The sequence below is a fragment of the Thamnophis sirtalis genome, unplaced genomic scaffold (assembly GCF_051295495.1).
Source record: "Thamnophis sirtalis isolate CommonGarterSnake01/CBP01778 unplaced genomic scaffold, rThaSir2_p1.2 scaffold_18, whole genome shotgun sequence".
Taxonomy (NCBI): Eukaryota; Metazoa; Chordata; class Lepidosauria; order Squamata; family Natricidae; genus Thamnophis; species Thamnophis sirtalis.
Window position 1 is genome coordinate 173,081 of NW_028261398.1, and position 22,153 is coordinate 195,233.

General features: G+C 42.8%; 2 protein-coding genes across 2 annotated transcripts in view; one reads left to right on the forward strand and one right to left on the reverse strand.

Moving 5' to 3' along the window:
- LOC148042286 (SLAM family member 6-like) overlaps positions 1 to 22,153 on the reverse strand; it is a 979,974-nt gene that overhangs the window by 84,509 nt on the left and 873,312 nt on the right. The window lies entirely within an intron of this gene.
- Positions 17 to 21,566, forward strand: LOC148042288 (SLAM family member 5-like). The gene is made up of 4 exons (XM_087703016.1): positions 17 to 59; positions 320 to 634; positions 2,642 to 2,905; positions 21,166 to 21,566. The coding sequence occupies exons 1-4, from the start codon at positions 17 to 19 to the stop codon at positions 21,564 to 21,566; spliced, it is 1,023 nt and encodes a 340-aa protein (XP_087559142.1).

Genomic DNA, 22,153 nt, shown 5'->3' on the forward strand with positions numbered 1-22,153 from the left:
CTCTCCTCCCTTGTCCATGGCAGCAAGCAGCAGGCTAGCTGACAGTTGGGTCTCTCAGGGTAAGGGCGGGCAGGGAACCGATTGTCTTTTGGAGCTACAAAGAGAAGAGCTCCCACATAGGACATTAGAATACCTCTTGCTACGCTGTGAAGGAAAGGCCATTGTTCAGAGACCCCCACCATGTCCTTTGGATGGGAGTCATTTTGTCCTTTCTCAGAAAAAGTTATCCTAGGAATTGGGGGGTCAGAAATGGGCTGGTTGGAAGGTCTCTTGTGATCCAATCCTGAAGGTTTCCTTGCTCTTCTCTCTGGCCTGGCAGGGGTGGATGGCATCCAGGGGGAGTCTGCCACTTTCCAAGTGAAGACCTGCCCACCATATAAAAGGATTTCCTGGATGAAGACAGAGCAGGGACTCATCAGGGTTGCACCATTCAGTATTGCTGAAGTGAACTTTACAGGGACATGTCACCTCCAGGCCACTCACTCTCACTTGGAAAAGAGTCTGAATGTCTCCGAGGACTGCACAGAGTTACACCTCAACCATCTAGAGCAAAAGGATGCTGGCAGATACACAGCAACAATTCTTCTACACAATGGAAAAACAGTGAATGAGTCCTTTGATCTGCAAGTGTTTAGTAAGTATCCCAGCCATGGCAGAGAATCCTGGCCTGCCTCCTTTGCCCAGGGTGGTGTAGAGAGGTGGGGTCTTTTCTGTTGGGGGGGGCTTTGGGTGTCCAGTTTCGAAGATGGAACTCACAGCTGCTCCCTTGTTTTTAACCTCTGTTCGAGCTTGCTCTGTCCATCAGATGTTTGGGCCTCGTTTTGTCCACTTTAGCAATGCAAATTGGTTGAAGAGGCTATGATGAGGTCCAGCTCAGCTTGCAATTTGTACACACCCACACACACAAATGCCAACATTTTCCCCCCTGTTTCTCCCTGCTCCCCATCTTACATGCCAGGAACTCAGTGGTGGGATTATTATTTTTTACTAGCGGTTCTGTGGGCGTGGCTTAGTGGGAGGTCATGTGACTGAGTGGGCATGGCCAACTCAACCTGATGTTGAGTTGGCCACCCCCACTCAGTCACATGACCCCATCCAAGCCATGCCCATCAAGTCATGTCCACAGAATTGACGGAAAAGGCAGCTACTGTGGCCTGTCTCTTTATGGTCCCCCTCCCCCTCACTTTGAAGCACCTTAAAGGTACACCGCAGTCTGGCTGCCTTCCAAGCATCTCCGCTGCGATGCCGTCCCTCCGGTGCAGAAGGCCTTTATCCTGGCTGGGTCTGGCAATGGGGTGCCACATCGGCAGGCAATGGGGTGCATGTGGACGGCCGCTGCAAAGAACAGGGTGGCGATGGTGGTAATGGAACTCCAGGCCTCTTTTTCAGCCTGTAGTTTTTGGTAGTTTTTGGCACAAGAAGCCTGCAGCTGCCTCTTTGTCAGCCAGAACCGAGCCAGCAGTGGCAGCTGAAGGCTTCTTGTGCTGAAAACTACGGACCTCTGTTTCTTGAATGCGCCAAAAAAGTGTTCGGTTCAATCCCGTCACCATTGCTGCCTTGTTCTTCTGGTGCAGTAGGCAATGTGGGGGGGGGGGCGTGCACAGCCAGCATGAAGATCAGGTGGTGATGGTGGCGGGACTGAAGCTCTTTTTTGGCCATTTGAGAAGCAACTGACGAGGCCATTAGCTGGGCCACGAGCTGGGATGGGTGGGACAAGCAGCAAACGGGTGGGCAGGATGAGGGAGCGTCGAGTGGGTGGGCGGGTCGAGCAAGCGGCAAGTGGGTGGGCAGGACTGAGGTCAGCAAGTGGTGGTATTTTCCAGTTTAGCAAACCAGTCAAAATTTCTGCTAATGATTTGCCTGAACCGCTCCGAACCGGCTGAATACTGTCTCTGCAGGAGTTTTGGCACAGCTCAGGACTTGCATTTGTATGATGGGTCAGAAGTGGAGCTCAAACTGTGTTCTCTGAACTCTTCCGCACTGGAGGGAGGGGGACCTGCAGGTGTCCAATGCAGCTCTCTCTAGACTCCCCTCTCCATGGGGCAAAGGTTGAACTGGGCCAGGCCAAGTGTCAGGGTTCCAAGTAGCAGACCCAATGAAATCAAAATTCGGAGGCCTGGAGTTTTCTCACAGTAAACATTTCATGGGAATGCCCTATTGGCACAGCTGGTGAAAACCTGACTCTGGAGGACCCAAGGTTTTCCCCATCCAAATCAAACCCAAAGCTCATGCCTCCCCCTCCAATTCCCACAGCTGCAACCAGCCTTGCTGTGGCAGCCATGAACATTTCCAAAACAGGCTGACACCAAGTGGGTTCCTGGATGGGATGTCAGTTGGGTCTTTGGAGCTGGAATCTCCAGAGAGTCAATTCAGAATCTGGTGGGACTGTCCGGAGTCGCCAGGGGCTCTCAGGGGTCCTTGGGAGGTGAAATGTGAGGCTAACCAATCCCTGGTTTTGTAGAAAGAGGCCTTGATGGAAGGCAGAGGGGGAAATTGTTGTGGGAATTAGTGACAGATGTTTTCTCTGCTCTAATCTGTGCAAAACATTACTTGAGGCTCCTCTGTTGATGCTTTTCCTTCCTCCTTGGCCTTCCTGGGATTTTTGCCTTTCACAAATGGTGTCTCTCCATCTCCTGCTCAGGACCTTTGCAGAAGTCTCAGCTGAGAGTGACCTGCATTTCTGCTGACAGTGAAAATCTAGCTTGGCAGCTGCACTGCTCTAAGGAGACCTGGGAAGACGGGACAACATTCAGATGGAGCTCAGCTGTCCAGAGCACGCAACCCACCCCTGGGAGTTCTACAATCAAGTTCCTCTCCCGAAATGTTGATCTCACTGTTACCTGCATAGCAAAAAACCCTTCTGGTGAGGCAATTAAGGAAGTCTCCTTAAAGCAAGTTTGTGCTGGTAAGTTTTTGACTCCTTGAAAGAGACCTTAGGGCAGAGGCTGAAGCTGCAGGTAGAGAGATGGAAGAAGATTAGGAAGAAGTTCTCACTGCTATTATACATACAGATTTAATCTGCTAATTTTATTGTAGCAGCATTTGTGAAGCTGCTTCAGCTCCTTCAGTTGCATCCGATGAGTTCTTATAAAATCCATTTTACAAGCCCAGATTCAGAAATGGATGGATGGTCTGACTGCACAGATGTTTTGCCCAACTTTTGATACGACTTCTCCTGGATTAATCGCAATAGTTCCCTGAAGGAAGGAGAACTCTTGCAACAAGCAGCATTTCAAAAGGAACTTTTATTGAGAGAGAGGGATAGCGGAGAGAATAGGCAGGATCTAAACTTCCCTCGCAGAAACACTAGGGTAAAGTCACTCTTCAAAATCCCCCCCCCCCGATGTCTGGTGCAATGGGAGCCAATCTCTTTTTTTTTTTTAAATATATTTTTTATTATGTTTTCATTCTATACAATCACATATTCACTGTGCTTAATCAGGGCATATAACATTGAATAATAAACACGGCCCTCACTTATATAGAAAATGCCCTCTACAATACAAACCCAGTATACCACCTTGGCCCGCCATACACCCTCTTTCAACCCCCTCCAACTTTCATTCTTCCTTCTCACACACCCCTCTACGCCTACTTCCCCTCCCCTTCTTTCTAACCCTAACCCTATCACTCCCTCTAATCCATTCCCTCCCTCCCTTCTCCTCCTCCTCTCTCTCACCCTCTCCACCCTCCTTCTTCTTTCACTCGACTCTTTCCTTCGGTATCTATTACCTTCCAGTATATTTGGTTTGTTCTATTTTCGCACTAACATTGAAAAGCCACAGTATACAAATACAATCATGGAATTTAACACATATTGTATTTTCCCCCTCCCCCCTCCCCCTAAATCCCCACCTCCCTTCCCTCCCCCCGACTTCCCAAAGACCATACGTGGTATAACTTTTGGACAATCACAGTCTAAAATATCTCTACATTGAACTCAGCTTCTTACTGTTACCCAAATTTTAAACAATTTAAATTGTTACTGATACTAAGCATAAGCTATCTGGAGTTTCTTAGTCCCATATTTACTTTTTATGTAATCAATCCATTTTTTCCAGTCTCGTTTATATCTCTCGTTTGAATGTTCTTTGAGATATGCTGAGATTTTGGCCATTTCGGCTAAGTTCATAACTTTCAAAGTCCATTCTTGAATTGTAGGTAAATCTTTCTTCTTCCAATACTGCGCCACCAAGAGTCTTGCTGCCGTTATTAAATACAGAACCAAATTAGTCTCTGCTGCTGTAAAGTCAATACATATACCCAGTAAAAACAACTGGGGGGTAAATTTTATCCTTCTTTTAAAGATGTTTTGCAGGATCCACCATATTTTTATCCAAAATGCCTTGACATTACGACATGTCCACCATATATGAAAATATGTAGCATCACAAGAACCACATCTCCAACATTTAGGTTGAACATTTGGATACATAGAGGCAAGCTTTTTAGGATCTAGGTGCCATCTATAAAACATCTTATAAAAATTTTCTCTCAAGTTTTGTGCTTGTGTAAATTTCACATTTCTTACCCAGATTCTTTCCCATGTTTCAAGCATTATTGGTTCCTCGATATTCTGAGCCCATTTTATCATACAATCCTTAATCAGTTCCGTTTCAGAATCCATCTGTATTAGTACATTATATATCCTCTTTATATGCATTGAGCTTTGATCTCTTATTTGTTTAAACAAATTATCCTCAACTTTTACAAAGCCAATTTTTTGATCTGTTTTCCACCTAGCCTGTAGTTGACCATACTGAAACCACGTTTGAACTACCTTCTCTTCTTTAAGTACCTCTAAAGATTTTAGTTGCATCACCCCTCTTTCTGAGATAAGAAGTTGTCTATAGGTGGTTCTATCGTGTTTTTGTTCTACATTCATATTTTCAATTGCATGTCTAGGAATTGCCCACATGGGCACTTTATCATTTAATTTATGTTGATATTTTTTCCAGACCCGCAATAAAGCATTTCTTAAGATGTGATTTTTAAATTTCTTATCCATTTTTTTGTTAAATAACAGGTAAGCATGCCAACCATATAACAAGTCATATCCCTCGATATTCAAAATTCTGTCATTAGTTAGATGAATCCAGTCACTAATTGCAGATAAAGCCACTGCGTCGTAGTATAATTTTAAGTTAGGTAATTTCAATCCTCCTCTTTCATGTGCATCTTGCATTATTTTCATCTTTACCCTCGGCTTCTTTCCTGCCCACACAAATTTGTTGATACCCTTCTGCCATTCTAAAAGATTCGCATCTCTTTTAAGTATTGGTAACATTTGAAAAAGAAATAAAATTTTTGGTAAAATGTTCATTTTTACTGCCGCTATTCTACCCAGCAAGGACAAATGCAGTTTTTCCCACCTTTTCAACTCCAACTGTATACTATGCCAAAGTGGTTCATAATTATGCTTATATAATTTCCCATTTGAAATTAAAATATTAACTCCAAGATATTTAACTTTTTTAACTACCTCACATCTTAGCATCGCCCCCAGTTCTTCCTTCTGTTTGATAGTCATATTTATAGCTAATATTTTGGTTTTTCCTAGATTTATTTAAAATCCTGAGACTTGACCATATTGATTGATCGTATTCAATAATACCCTACTAGATTCCTGCGGTTGTTCCAATATTATAACCAGATCATCCACAAATGCACGGACTCTATATTCTTGCTGTCTAATTTTAATCCCTTTTAGACCGCCCAAGCCCCGTATCTTATTCAACAGTATTTCCAAAGTTATAATAAACAATAATGGGGACAGAGGACAGCCCTGTCTTGTACCTTTTTCAATTTGAAAGGAGTCTGTCAGACTTCCATTGACAATGATCTGGGCTGTTTGCTGCTGATATATTGCACCAATTGACTGTAAAAAGCCATCTCCTATCTGCATTTTTTGCAATGTCTTCAGCAGGAATTGCCAATTAACTCGATCAAAGGCTTTCTCCGCATCCAAAAATATGAATGCGGCAATGGGAGCCAACCTCAAGGTGTGAAGATGTTCTGGGAACTCGGAGCTGAGAGGGTGATAAGAAGTTGTTCTCAGGTGCTGCAATCTTGCTCCTCCGGAGTTGAGATGAAACAGATGGCCCCAGGCTCATCCCTGCCCCTCCCATTCCCAGGAAGATACATCAAAGAGAAAGAGGACCAAAGTAAAAGACACATCACAGAACTTCCCCCCAAACTCCCCCCTCCCCCTCCAGAATGGCCGTGTCCCGATCGCTATCTATGGGGACCTAACAAATGTATTCTACTAAAGAATAGTGAGGACTCTTTTATTCCCTGCATAAATCTAGGTGCCAAACCTTCGGGGTTGTATGTGAGGTTCGAGAGGGTCGAGGTAGTACTTCAAAGTCTCCATGAGTGACGTGAAACTGGAGATGATGATCAGGTTCCGGATTCTAGGACCAGGCTCAGGCTCAGTCTTGTTTCCAGGCTTCTCCCAAATGTAGTTCTCCATGGGGTCATACTCCCCTAACCTCTGTGCAATTCTTATGGACGCTTGGCTTGTGTTCAGCTGTTCCCAGGAGGGCTTAGCATACATCCATCTCAAGAGACAATCACACTAATTCCTGCCACTGTCACACATGCTGATCCACCTTGTGTTGGGACCAGTCTCTGAAGACCACGCAGGAGCATCCACTGGGAGTCACCACAAGCCATTGTGGGTGCAGATTGGTGCACCCTGGTAACACCTGCTCTGGTTCCTTGATGGAGTCTGGGTGGGTGTCAAGGCTGACTTGCACCTCCACCTTTCTTCTGCTTTGGTTGCAAAAAAAGGGAGGGGGTGGAATGGAAGGGAAGGGTGGGGGGAATGGCATCCAGGTATTGCCGGTTCCCATGAGACACTGCTCCCACTTCAAGGACACTAAAAACGGATGTCCCAGTGTGGTTGTCTAGTTCCCATAGCAAAATGCACAGGAGGGATTGGTGGATGTAATGGACTGTGTGTGGCCCCTGGGGAAAGGTGGGGGGATGAACCACACTCGCTTTTGCATGGGAAGCCCAGAACTGGTTTCACTTCTTCCGTTCCGGTAAAGTTTTATATACTTGGTAAAATAATGTTGCAGGAGTTTCTTTTTCTGGATTCACCAACTGGACAGTTGAGATTAAACCAGCTCCCCGAGTAGCAGCCCACTTGGACCCCACCAGGAGGTTGGCAGTTTCAAGATGTTGGCAACCAACAAAGAAATGGAAGGGGGAGGGCACCAAGGGAAGCCCCCTCTCAAGAGACCCTGGTGGCAGCCAAGCCGAAGCTGGGATGCAAGCAGCCGGATCCTGCCCCAAACAGAGGGCTGAGAAGCTGGAGCAGGAGCCCGTGCTCAAGAGGGAGAGAGTGACAGGAGGACCCTACTTGGGCCCCAAGGACCAGAGAGCCCCAGCAGAAGCAGAGGATCAGCCAAGGCCCCCTGGGGTCACAGTGATCTGGGGGAGCAGCCAAGTGGAAGTTCTGAAAGACGCCTTGGGGGCAGATGAATGGCTCCAGAGACATAAGGATGAGCTGTTGATAAAGGAGGGCTTGGCATGGAAGGGGAGTAAAATCTGCATCCCAGCCAGCCAGAGCGATATGTCCCATTCCAGGTGCTGCTTAACTACTTGAGTCTAATGTTTTTTTCTGCTGCAAACACGGACAAGCACCTCCATTCTCTGGGACCTCCTGAAAGGATTAACAGGGGCTGTTGCTCTTTTTCAGGACATGCCATTTCAAGGCTGCCTCTCTGGGCCCTGCTGTGCCTCAGCAAACTAGGAAGTCTTCTCCTCCTTGGCTGTTTGGGGATTCTTCTGGTGGTGAAATCCAGAAAAGGTACCATTTTAAAGAATCCCTCTGAGAAAACCAACTTTTCCTTTTCTCTCCTCCCTCCCCTTACTTTAGCTCTCTTCCCTTCCCCTTCCCCTTCCCCTTCCCCTTCCCCTTCCCCTTCCTTCCCCTTCCCCTTCCTTCCCTTCCCCTTCCCCTTCTTTCCCCTTCCCTCTCATCCTGGAGTGAGAGGTCAGAAGAGCTCCTATGTCATTATGTTGACTTACCTGTCTCCAACCTACTCTACATGATGGGCCCTTAGACCTGTCTACTAAAGCTCAACCATTTACTTTGTTTTCTACTTAGCAGCTGGAGGAAGGAGGATGCTGGTCCGATTCTGGCCAGCCTCCCAGAGGAGACCACCACCACCACCTGCAAGACCCAGAAGCCGTGGCCGTCCCAGCTCCATGTGAAACCCAACTGATGGATGCTAATGATGAGGTTTCCTCCATTCCTTCACTTCAGATGTCCGTGGTTGTCAGCCTCTGCTTTGCTGTTGCTTTCGACTGCCATGAAACGGGGAAGGGAGGGCATGGTATTTGGGAGGGGTTACTAATTGTGCTGGAAGAAAGTTCTGGAGCTCAGCTGCCTGTCGGACTACACATGCATAGGAGATTCCCGCCAGGACTAATGGCACCGACATTCCATCTTCGTGATGCCTTTTGAAGTTATCTCACACCTGACACTTGGGAGAATTATGATTGGACTGTAATTGTGATGCCAAGGGGTGGGGAATGGGTTATTCTATATATCAATCGCTTTCGCGCATAAATAATCAGACTTCGCTTCGCTATGCCTTTAATCATTTATAATTAGTAAAAGTACACTTGATTTCTACTCATGGAGTCTCGTGGTCTTCTTTCCTAATTAGCTAATGGAGAGGTTCTGACAGTGGTCTTCTTTGATGGCTTTCAAGAGGGACACGAAAGTTCATTACCAATTTCGCTACTGGGGGAAGGGTTCAAAAGGTGGCCACAGGGCTGGTCCATGTCACTCTCTGTGGCCACTCCCTTCTTTCCTTTCCCACATCCCAATTGCCCCAGAAACTGCTTTGGCTGCTGCCTCATCTTCTCCCCGCCTCCACAAATAAATCCCACTCTTGTTGTTTCTTTCTTTAATATTCAGGAGCTCACAGTATTCCCCATTCTTTTCCCCACCAGACCCCTGTGAGGGAGGCCGAGGGAGCTTCCACAGCTTAAGATCATGCTGGGGTCTCAGGGAGCCTTCCCTATTCTCCATGGGTTTTTGAGGGGGCTTTTGTCCCAGTTTTCCTCCCCTCCATGCCACAGTCTCATCCATGACTCCCTGTCTTCAAGCCCACCCTTTATTTCAGTCACGGGGCAGCCCACTCGCACCAGTGGTGGGTTGCTGTGGGTATGGCCCAGGACTGCTGAACCGCTAGTGGCTGGGAGGAACAGAGACCGTACTAGTAGAGCGGCTTGTTTCACCCACCCGCCCGCCCACACTCTGTAGGCTGTTTTTATGCCAAAAGGTGCACTGCACATGCGCGCACAGCTTGCGGTGCCAGTGTGCGCCCTGACAAGCAGCTCAGTGGATTGGGCCGGTGACTTGCACCCCCATTTCCACAGGGGACCACAGGCCCTCAGGGACCTCCTCCTTTCCCTGGGTCCATCCAGCTGAATTTCCCAAGTGGGGACGGTTGGAGGCCCCTGGATTGATCCAAGAGGTCGCCAAACTCTTCTGCCAAATAAGCCTCAGATCTTGTCCGGCCCCTCTTGGAACGCTGCCATTCTGGTGGAGAGGAGGGAGGCCTTTGCATGCTTTCGCTTTGCTGTAGCTGTAACTGCTTGGGATCTTGGGCCCGGTATCCCAGGTGGCAGTGCCCCAAGGACCAACCTTTCCCCTCACCCAGCCTTGGCGATCTCCAAAACAATAGCAATAGCAATAGCAGTTAGACTTATATACCGCTTCATAGGGCTTTCAGCCCTCTCTAAGGAGTTTACAGAGTCAGCATATTGCCCCCAACAACAATCCGGGTCCTCATTTCAACCACCTCGGAAGGATGGAAGGCTGAGTCAACCTTGAGCAGGTGAGATTTGAACAGCCGAACTGCAGAACTGCAGTTAGCTGAAGTAGCCTGCAGTGCTGCATTTAACCACTGCGCCACCTCAGCTCTCAACACCTTTGTGGCATCTTATTGGCTCCAGATGGACGTGGGGGATCAGGGTGGGGGGTTGAAGAGGGAGCCTAACGCTTTGTGACTTCTCTGCAATCACTCTCTCTCAGTAAAAGTTCTTTGGAAATGTAAATTGTTTCGAGAGTTTTCCTTTCTTGGGAAGGTAACTGAGGCAGGTCCTTACAGATCCATCATACTTTGGACTCTGGTCTCCCCGATCATCTCAAATTGGAGGGTCACAATGACAAATGACCTATTTAGGCATTTTATTGTCCTGTTGTTCTTTCTTCCCCTCTGCCAAAGTTATGGAACCATTTTTACTGCGATAAAGATAATGGATTTAATTTGAGAATTTGCTTCTGTCTTTCAATAAAATGTGTGAATCAGGACTTCCGGGGGAGGAGCCTGTCATCGTCGGGGGCTCAACGGACCTCCCCTCAGAGTTCTGGTCTGTATATCTAAAAGATCTATAGATATCTCCCCTTTTAGGCAGAAAGGGGCAGGGAGGAGCTCAGTCGTTAGAATCTCTTTGAAATTCACAGCCCTTTGTTTTTCGCTGTGAACAGAGAAGAGGTTCAACACAAAGCTGAGCTTTTTTTTTTTTTTACTCCAGCCAGATCTTCTCAGCTGTTTTTTTTTCAGCCCAAGGCAGGTTGCCCTCCCCCCCCCAGAACAAAGTTAAGCTATTTAAAATCGGTCTGGGTAGTGACCATTCCTGAAAATCTTTTTTGTTTATTACTATTTAAAATACCAGCTTCAATCTTACAAAAAACTCCTTTGTTTTACTGTTTTTCAAAATGGCGATTTTATAGCCTTCGTAGTTGATATATTTCAGCCCTGTTTTTCTGAAGACTTCTCTTTACTAATTGCCAAAGTTTACTCAAAGTATTTTATTGCAAATCAAGGTGTGCAGAGACTTTGTTTGTTCGTTTTTGTTCTTCTATAATGGCTCCGAAGTCAAAAAATTCTAAGCGTTTTCTTTCTATATATATATATATATATATATATATATATATATATATATATATATATATATATATATATATATATATATATATATATATATATATATATATATATATATATATATATATATATATATATATATATATGTTTATGTTTTCATTCTATACAATCACATATTTACTGTGCTTAATCAGGGCATATAACATTGAGTAGTAAACACGGCCCTCACTTATATAGAAAATGCCCTCTACAATACAAACCCAATATACCACCTTGGCCCACCATACACCCTCTTTCAACCCCCACCAACTTTCATTCTTCCTTCTCACACACCCCTCTACGCCGACTTCCCCTCCCCTTCTTTCTAACCCTAACCCTATCACTCCCTCTAATCCATTCCCTCCCTCCCTTCTCCTCCTCCTCTCTTTCACCCTCTCCACCCTCCTTCTTCTTTCACTCGACTCTTTCCTTCGGTATATTTCTATTACCTTCCAGTATATTCGGTTTGTTCTATTTTCGCACTAACATTGAAAAGCCACAGTATACAAATACAATCATGGAATTTAACACATATTGTATTTCCCCCCTCCCCCCTCCCCCTAAATCCCCACCTCCCTTCCTTCCCCCCGACTTCCCAAAAACCATACGTGGTATAACTTTTGGACAATCACAGTCTAAAATATCTCTACATTGAACTCAGCTTCTTACTGTTACCCAAATTTTAAACAATTTAAATTGTTACTGATACTAAGCATAAGCTATCTGGAGTTTCTTAGTCCCATATTTACTTTTTATGTAATCAATCCATTTTTTCCAGTCTTGTTTATATCTCTCGTTTGAATGTTCTTTGAGATATGCTGAAATTTTGGCCATTTCGGCTAAGTTCATAACTTTCAAAGTCCATTCTTGAATTGTAGGTAAATCTTTCTTCTTCCAATACTGCGCCACCAAGAGTCTTGCTGCCGTTATTAAGTACAGAACCAAATTAGTCTCTGCTGCTGTAAAGTCAATACATATACCCAGTAAAAACAACTGGGGGGTGAATTTTATCCTTCTTTTGAAGATGTTTTGCAGGATCCACCATATTTTTATCCAAAATGCCTTGACATTACGACATGTCCACCATATATGAAAATATGTAGCATCACAAGAACCACATCTCCAACATTTAGGTTGAACATTTGGTTACATAGAGGCAAGCTTTTTAGGATCTAGGTGCCATCTATAAAACATCTTATAAAAATTTTCTCTCAAGTTTTGTGCTTGTGTAAATTTCACATTTCTTACCCAAATTCTTTCCCATGTTTCAAGCATTATTGGTTCCTCGATATTCTGAGCCCATTTTATCATACAATCCTTAATCAGTTCCATTTCAGAATCCATCTGTATTAGTACATTATATATCCTCTTTATATGCATTGAGCTTTGATCTCTTATTTGTTTAAACAAATTATCCTCAACTTTTACAAAGCCAATTTTTTGATCTGTTTTCCACCTAGCCTGTAGTTGACCATACTGAAACCATGTTTGAACTACCTTCTCTTCTTTAAGTACCTCTAAAGATTTTAGTTGCAACACCCCTCTTTCTGAGATAAGAAGTTGTCTATAGGTGGTTCTATCGTGTTTTTGTTCTACATTCATATTTTCAATTGCATGTCTAGGAATTGCCCACATGGGCACTTTATCATTTAATTTATGTTGATATTTTTTCCAAACCCGCAATAAAGCATTTCTTAAGATATGATTTTTAAATTTCTTATCCATTTTTTTGTTAAATAACAGGTAAGCATGCCAACCATATAACAAGTCATATCCCTCGATATTCAAAATTCTGTCATTAGTTAGATGAATCCAATCACTAATTGCAGATAAAGCCACTGCGTCGTAGTATAATTTTAAGTTAGGTAATTTCAATCCTCCTCTTTCACGTGCATCTTGCATTATTTTCATCTTTACCCTCGGCTTCTTTCCTGCCCACACAAATTTGTTAATACCCTTCTGCCATTCTGAAAGATTCGCATCTCTTTTAAGTATTGGTAACATTTGAAAAAGAAATAAAAATTTTGGTAAAATGTTCATTTTTACTGCCGCTATTCTACCCAGCAAGGACAAATGCAGTTTTTCCCACCTTTTCAACTCCAACTGTATACTATGCCAAAGTGGTTCATAATTATGCTTATGCTTGTTTTCTTAACAATACATCCCAAGTAATCACTATAAAGCCACAGTCTTTGCCTTCTACGCCCCCTACTGGAGATCTGTTAACGAAAGAATTTCTTTTTGAAACTCTCAGAGAATTTAGAGAGGAAATAATGCAGTTAATTTCGGAACTATGTGATAAACTTGATGCTAAGATTGCCCAAACAAGGAAGGATACCATCGGAGTTATAACCGTGATGACAGATTACATTGCAGGAATGGAGGATAAATTGGAACTTTTGGAACAAGACAATTTCAATCTGACATCTAAAATTGAAAAGTTGCAACAGGAAATTGAAAAGGCAGAGAGACAACTTATTATGACAAATTATAAAAAGACTGCGTTTGCAATAAGAGTTAGGGGATTGCGTGAAAACGAACAGGAGAATTTGAAGCAGACCTTTTTTGAGGCTTTCAGTCGTGTGGTGGGAGGTCCGGGACTCAACTTTGATTGGCAGATCCAAAAAATTTATCGCCATAATTCGTGGACAGCAAAACAGAGACAGCTTCCGAGAGATGTGGTTATATATTTTGCTACAAAAGAATCCAGAAACGCGATACTACAAGAGCTTTACAACAACAGGCTGCGAATTGATAGACAGGATTTGATTGTTTTTAAAGAGGTGCCTCCCCAGATGTTAAAAGCCAGGAGAGACGGCTTCCTGTGGGAGGAGCCTGTCGCCGAGGAGCTCAACGGAGCTCCTCTTAAAAGAGTTCTGGTTTGTATATCTAATTAAGATCAATAGATATCATCCCTTTCTGGCAGAAAGGGACAGGCAGAAGCTCAGGTGTTAGGATTTATTCGTAGTTCACAGCCCTCTTCTTTCTTTTTTGGGCTGCGAACAAAGAATGGATCCAGCGTAACTGAGCTCTTATCTCCTGCCAGTTCTTCGCAGCTGCCTTTTTGCAGCCCTAGACAGCCGACCCCCGCACTCAGGACAATGATAAATTGTTTTTAAGATAATACGAGCGGGCCGCACTTCTGTGATCTGTTTTTTTTTTTTAACTATCTAAATACCAGCCTTGTTTTTCCTTTGTACTTCTCTGCGCAATTGGGATACAAAATGGCGTTTTTACTGTGTTGGTGATTGATGACGTAATTAACTGGCTTTATTTCCCCGGAGACCGCTACTCATTAATGAGCCAAATCTACAAATAATTTATTGAGAACTGACCAGCTGAAGACACTGTTTATCTATCTATTCTCAGATTTTATCTATAATGTCTCCCAAGTCTAAACAGGCAAAAAAAACCTCCCCTCTCGTGCTTAAAGAACTTGCTACCAAATCGCTGCCTTTGTCTCCTACGCCATCTACTGGAGATTTCTTGACACAGGAGTTTCTCTTTCAAATAATTAATGACTTTAGAAAAGAAATTAAAGAATTTGTGTTGGATTTATGCGATAAAATACAGACCAAAATTGCCCAGATAAATGCGAATGTATTTGAAGTCACGTCTACTTTAACAGATTATGTTGAAGAAATGGAGACGAAATTGGAAACCTTGGAGAGGGCTAATCTTAACTTGACTTCTAATATTCAAGCTTTACAACAAGAGATTATTAATAATCAAACACAACTTACAATGATAAATTATAATACAAAGGCGTTTGCAATAAGAGTTAGAGGACTGCCTGAAAAGAAAGGAGAAAATTTGAAACAGACTTTTGTAGAAGCTTTCAGCCAAGTGGTGGGAGGTCCAGGACTTAATTTTGATTGGAATATTCGAAAAATCTATCGCCAAAATTCGCATGTAGCAGAGCAACGACAGCTTCCAAGAGACATAATTATATATTTTTTCACAAGAGAATCCAGAAATGCGATCTCACAAAAGTTTCATAATAGCAGGCTTCGAATCGATGGCCACGATTTGTTCGTCTTTAAAGATATCCCGCTTCAGATGTTGCAAGCAAGGAGAAGTTATATCTTTTTAACCCAAGAACTTAGAAATCGTCAAATAAAGTATAAATGGGAAGCCCCAGTTGGAATCACAGTTACATTTGAAAACCAAAGATTTCGTATTAATTCTGTTTCGGAAGCTCGGGACTTTTATTATAAAACTCTGAAGGCTGGGCTTCTTGACTCACTCGGAAACGCGGAAGGACAAGGCGAAGGAAAGACAAGCAGCAAGTCACTTGGCTACAAGAAGAAGGGAGTTGTTCTCCCCCCACTGGAGAGGCAGAAGAGCGGAAACTGAGGATTCAGTTATATTTTCAAAGCAGCGGGACACGTGGTTATAAGGCAGAGGGTTGCCTTCTCTTTCCGGAAGGGCAGAAGAGTAAAGAATATAGACCCAGCGACGTCTTTAAAATACTTTCTAAGCTTTTGGACTGAATAAAACTTTAGGATTTCTGTTTGGTATGAAATGGTAAAGCTGTGTACTGATACGGGACTTTTACAAGACTTATTTGAATTTCAATCCAAACTGCGCATGAAGTGTTTTCTGTGAGGAAAGCGGGGACTAAGATTTATTTGAATTGCAGTTTGGGATGAATGGAGTGTGGGGTAGAAAGGAAGGTGGAGCGGGATATTGATGAAGGGATCTTGGGATTGAACGAATTGGTATGATTTTTGGGCATATATTTTACGAATTTATATGCTTGAAGTATAATATAAAAAGCTCAGGATTTTAAAGTGAAGAGCGAGATCCTAATCTTATGCAATTTGGGCTTGGGAGGAATTGAGACGTGAAACGAAGGATAGGAAGATGAGTAGCAAAAGTATGAAGATAAATTGATTGATTTTTGTATAAACTAATATTTGAATATAAGGTTAAGAAAGGCTATCTGGAGATCCTACAGGAAGGTGGGGGTAAATATTAAAGAAGTAAGGGACGAGGATAAAATATAAATGGAATGAACCACACTGTTTAAATTTTAAGAATGATGGGAGGCTGAGTATAATGCAAAAGAGTTTTCAATTATTATTTTTTGGACTTTTACAAGACTTATTTGAATTTCAATCCAAACTGCGCATGAAGTGTTTTCTGTGAGGAAAGCGGGAACTAAGATTTATTTGAATTGCGGTTTGGGATGAAAGGAGTGTGGGGCAGGAAGGAAGGTGGAACGGGATATTGATGAAGGGATCTTGGGATTGAACGAACTGGTATGAATTCTGGGCATATATTTTACGAATTTACATGTTTGAAATATAATATAAAAAGCTCAGGATTTTAAAGTGAAGAGCGAGATACTAATCTTATGCAATTTGGGCTTGGGAGGAATGGAGACGTGAAACGAAGGATAGGAAGATGAGTAGTGAAAGTATGAAGATAAATTGATTTTTGTATAAACTAATATTTGAATACAAGGTTAAGAAAGGCTATCTGAAGATTCTACAGGAAGATGGGGGTAAATATCAAAGAAGTAAGGGACGAGGACAAAATATAAATGGAATGAATCACATTGTTTAAATTTTTAAGAATGATGGGAGGCTGAGCATAATGCAAAAGAATTTTCAATTTCTTTTTTTATTTACTTTTTTTGTTTTTGTTTTCTTTTTCGGAGTGTTCTTTTTATTTTATTTTCATTATTATTGTTAATAAGATATTTTGAAGGTGATTGGTACTGAACTGTGCCGGGTGTGTGACCTGGGAAGTCGGAGGGGGTTAGGGAGGGGGGTTCATTGGGGGTGGGTGGGTGGGTGGAGATATAGCTTCAATATAAAACAAGAAGAATACACTTGTATACTGTTGTTCCTTATCTTTTCTTTTTCTTTTTCTCTTTTTTTTCTTATTGCTTTTTTCTTTTCTTTTTTCTTTTTGGTGTAAGGAATAGAGAAATGCACCATAGTGAGAAGTAGAGGAAAAGAAGAGGGAGAAGTAAGGAGGGAGGAAGAGGGGAAGGTAAGGAGGATGAGAGGGGAAGGAGGGTGAGGAAGGTGAGAAAGGAAGATAGGAGGGGAAAGGGAAGTAGGAGGGGTGATCGTTGGAGGGAGAAAGGAAAGTTGGAGGGGGAGAAGGGGTGTATGAAAGCCATAGGTTGGGTTTATGAGTTGTGTTTAGGTTGGGGTTTTTTTCTTTTTCTTACTATTATATTATTGCAAATATCCAGTATATAAGTGAATGTATAAAATTGAAAATGAAAATGAATAAAACATTTAAAACATTTAAAAGCCAGGAGAGACTATGCCTTTTTAACTAAAGAACTTAGAGATAATCAGATACAGTACAGATGGGAAGCGCCATTTGGTATTACAGTCACACTTGACGATCAGAAACATCGCCTCAACTCAGCTTGTGAAGCCCGAGATTTTTATCACAAGATTTTAAAGGAGGGACTTCCTGAATTACCCGGACTTGGACAAATACAAGGAGAAGTACAAGAGAAATAACCAATCACACAACTACAGGGCGGGAGCTGTCGTTTTTCCCCTTCAGAGGGGCAGCGGAGCGGAGAACGGGGATTTGGTTATGCTTTCAAAACATTTGCTTAATCTTAACTTGAATAACACTCTGTGACTATGTCTTGTAGAAAATGGCATAGCGCTATACCGATCAAGAGACATTGGGGCTGTAAGAAATGATGCTGATCATCTTGGAAATTATATTGTATGGGACTTAAAAAAAAAAGGACTTGATGGACAACTTGGAACTTTTACATAAACTGCTTATGTTTTGTTCTCTGGGGTGAGGAAGGTGGAGATTGTGACGCTTTCGGATTGGGGTTTAGGTTGAATCGAGTTGGGAAGGGTGGCGCAGATGGGAGGGTAGTGAAGGTTTATTAGAGATTATTTTGAGCCAGAAAGTAAGCTGACTTTTATAGTAATTTTTATTTGAACATAAGTTTAGAAGAATATATTCAGGGAGCTTGAAGGAAGGCGGAATAAATAGGGGAGGTGTACGGATGATAATAAAATATATATATGGACACGGGTAGAGGCAGGATGAGTGGAGTTGGAACAGAAACCGAGAGAAATATTTGAGGTGTTTAAGTTGCTTTATAGAGAAAGAGGTAAAAGGGATATATTAAAGGTTTGGAAATGGATACATATTTAGATAAAGAGATAAGGTCCCTAGCCAGAGTAGAATTTTATTTGATTAACTCACTTGGTTTCAACATAGTTTGAAATCCTGCAAGTAATAAATTGATTGAGATTAGGAATGATGTATATTGTTTAAGTGTTAATATTGATGGGAAGCTGAGTTTAAGGTAGAGAGTTTATTGATTTTTCTTTTTTGGGGGGGTTTCCCCCTTTTATTTTTTTTTAATTATTCTTTTTTTTCCTTTATTTTTTACTTTTTACTTTTTATTATTTTTTAACTTTTAATCTATCTGGTTTCAATATACTCCAGACTTTGCTTGATAAGGAACGATGTCGGGAATGGGATCTGGGAAGTCGGAAGGGGGTTTGGGAGGGGGGTTCATGGGGGGCAGGGGGGCAGGGTGGAAATATAGATTCAATTTTTAAAACAATGAATGCACTTGGATACTGTTGCTTTTTTTTCTTTCCTTTTTTTTTCTTCCCCCCCAAAAAATTTTTTAAAAAATAATTTTAGTGTAAATTACAAAACGAATAGACCAATGAATAGTAAAAATACACCGAAGTGAGGAGTAGAGGGAAAGAAGAGGGAGGAATTAAGAGGGAGTGAGAAGGGAATGTAAGGAGGGTGAGATGGTGGGAAGGGGAGAAAGGAATGGTTGAGGGGGAGGGGAAGTAGAAGAGGGGATTGTCGGAGGGGAGAAATGAAAGTTGGAGGGGTAGAAGAAAGGGTGTATGAAGGATAGAAGTGTTATGAATTGTGTTTATTGCTTTTTTTTAACTGCACAGTATTTAAGTGATTGTATAAAGGAAAATGAAAATCAAATAAAATGTTTGAACGCAAGAAAAAAAAAAGTGTGAATCAGAAAAGGTGCTATATTGCTATAAAATTATTAATACAATGGTACCCACTTCCTCCCATTTAACCTGGAGAAGATTTACCAAGAGGGTGCGGTGGAGGGATGGCCTTGGAAGAGACAGGAGGATAGAAATGTCTTTGAGACTTGGAAGATTTTGTGAACGCAACCTTACAATACAGAAAAGATACAGATCTTGCACTCCTGGGTGTGCTTTTCTTGTCTGGACTCCCTCGCAGGGCTGACAGGGGAGACTGAGAAGACGCATGTGAAAACTGGAGATGGTTTGGCCATCTTTATGTATTTTTCTTTTCATTGTATTTCAAAAACAATGAAAACAAATTTGATCATGAACAAGCTTGAAGCCAGATGGATGTTTGTTATTAGGGGTCAGAAAGAAATTGGGCTTGGAGACCGAGGTTGATTTGATTTGGCGTGGAATTGTGAACCCTAAAACCTGAACATGCATGCATTGTGGACTGAATTTGCAGGTGGGAATAGTGGTGAGATGGGCCTTGAACTTGGGTTCTGGGCATTGCTAAAGACTTGGGTTTGTCTGCAAATCCTCTGATGGCCAAACATGCTTCCCATGGGCTTCACCTTTTCCTCAAGGCCATTTGCAAAGAAGGAGCTTCCCTTTCTGCAGAAGAGGCTCTGGTGGCCTCTCTTGTCTGGGGACACAGAACAGACACAACACAACAGGTGTTGCAGAGAAGACACATCTAGCCTTGCCTTCAAGCTAGAAATCTCCTTCAAGGTAAAAAAAACAAAGAAGAAAATAAGGCCAGGTCCACTAGTGGGTGAAGGTGGCAAAGCAGTGACAGCCAGCAGGGAGAAAATATAACCCCTTAATTCAACCTTTTCATCTGTCTTCCTGCCAAAGGCAAGGTGACCAGATTTTCAGATTGGTAAAGAGGGACACCTTTGCCCGCGGGGGGGGGGGGGGGGGCTTGATTAAAAATTTTATACGGAGCAACAAAAATTTTCATATACCGCAAAAATAGTATAGTAATTTTTTTTATTTCAACATAACTACAATTTACAAATATAAATTGTAACTGTTGCCAAACATCAAAATTTTGATCACGTGACCATGAGGATGCTGCAACGGTCGCTAAGTGTGAAAAATGGTCATCAGTCACTTTTTACAATGCCATTGTAACTTTGGTCACTAAACCCATTGTACCACCTTTCTTGCCACAGTTCTTAAGTGAATAACTGCAGCTGATAAATTAGTAACATAAGCGATCTGTGATAAGAGCCTGGAGGAAACACTTTGTGGGTTTGAGGTGGATAGAAGCTACTTGAGATCGACCAATCAATCAGTCTCAAGACGTGGAGACTCTGGAAAGAGTGCAGAGAAAAGCGAGAAAGATGATTAGGGGACCAGAGGATAAAATATATGAAGAACAGTTGCAGGAATTGTGGATTTCTAGTCTATAGAAAAGAAGATCTAGGAGTGACATGATGGCAGTCTTCCAATATTTGAGGGGCTGCCCCAAAGAAGAAGGAGTCAACCTATTCTCCAAAGCCCCTGAAGGACAAGGAGCAATTGATGGAAACTAACCAGGGAGAGAAGCAACCTAGAACTAAGGAGAAATTTCCTGACAGTGAGGACAATTAACCAGTGGAACGGCTTCCCTCCAGAAGTTGTGGGTGATCCATCACAGGAGGTTTTGAAAAAGATAATGTACAACAGTTTGCCTGAAATGGTATCAGGTCTCCTGCTTGAGCAGGGGGTTGGACTAGATGACCTCCAGCTCCGGTATTCTGCATTCTTCTCTAAGAAAGACAACAGGGGCTGGAAAGTCCATTTAGTGTCTTGCAATCGCCATTGCAACCTTCATTCCACAATGTCGGTGTTGCAACTGTTGACCAGGGCTCTGGTCAAATCAGAATTGAGCTGGAGGGGACCTTGGAGGTCTTCTAGTCCTCCCCCACTCAAGCAGGAGATCCTATCCATTTTAGACAAGTGCCTCTTCTTAAAATTTGCTGACCAACGCTGCGGCTGAGCTGAAGCTGGCAAAGCTGAGCACCCCTGCCTGCCCAGCCGAGGTGTTCCTAGCGGAGGAGGGGGAGGGGGAGGCACCGCCGCTATAACTCATTAATGCATCATAAATTCTCAAGCATGGGGGCTATAACCACCACAAACCCCACAAATCAAGCCCTCCAAGATATAAACCCACATGAGTTATTACTTTGTACATTCGTTCTCAGGATGCTACCCTAATGCCCCAGACTATCAGCTGTTAAATTATGGGGCCGGCAGATCCATGGATGGATCCTATAGAGATCCAGGCAACATGCACGCCGGCTCTTACGGGGGATACAAATACAATGGAATGGATCTGAGCATCAGCGGATCAGCCACCACCACCTCCTCCTCCTCCTCCAGCCAATTTGGAGTGGTTGGGGAGACCTCTCGCGTCTTTTCTGCCCAGGCAGCGCTCAAAAGCAGGTTAAGAGAGGCGTTCAGCTGCTCCTTGTCCTGTCCCGAATCCCTCCCTTGCACAAGCAGCACCAGTAGTGGCGGCGTCAACGAAAGCCGTGGAGGCAAGACAGCCGGGTCCTCCCATGCCAACCAGGAGTTAGGCAGTTCCATAGGTGCATTGTTCTGATGCCCAGGAAATGTCTCCTTGAGTCAATGTCTCCTTGAGTCACACATTTTCATCGTTAAGCGGCTGTTTTGATTGACCTTATAACATGAAGATTCATCTTAACACCTAAATTTAAATTCTGATTTATTTCAGTTTGAATTTGGATGAAAGTTGCAATCTTGTTGGAAGGAAGGGAAAACAGCCTTAAGTTATTGAAGGGACACGGCTGTTTTCATCATTTGATGAACCTTATAACCTGAAGATTTATCTTAACACCTAAATTTAAATTCAGATTTATTTTGGCTTGTATTCAGATGAAGGTTGCAAGGAGAAGTCACCTTCTGGTTTGTGATTCAATCGTAAGGGATGCAAATTTAGGAAAGGATATGGGGTTTCTAAAAGAGGTCAGGTGTCTGCCAGGTGCTACTGCCAGCAGAGACAAGAGGTGTATTCTTAAGATAGCCAAGAATCCAAGTAAAGACTGTGATGTTGATGCTATTATACATCTTGGCACATATGATCTGTCCCAAAAAGATGTACTTTCTGTGCAGAATGATTTCCAGAGCTTGGGGTATGAACAGTAGTATAGGTTGTAGGCTTATTGTAAG

Excerpts from the sequence above, each read along its gene's own strand:
- LOC148042288 (XM_087703016.1), top strand. The coding sequence starts at position 17 with ATGGCAGCAAGCAGCAGGCTAGCTGACAGTTGGGTCTCTCAGG. Across the intron at positions 60-319 it reads TGACAGTTGGGTCTCTCAGG|GGGTGGATGGCATCCAGGGG; the intron begins GTAAGGGCGGGC and ends CTGGCCTGGCAG. Across the intron at positions 2,906-21,165 it reads CTTAAAGCAAGTTTGTGCTG|GATGCTACCCTAATGCCCCA; the intron begins GTAAGTTTTTGA and ends ATTCGTTCTCAG.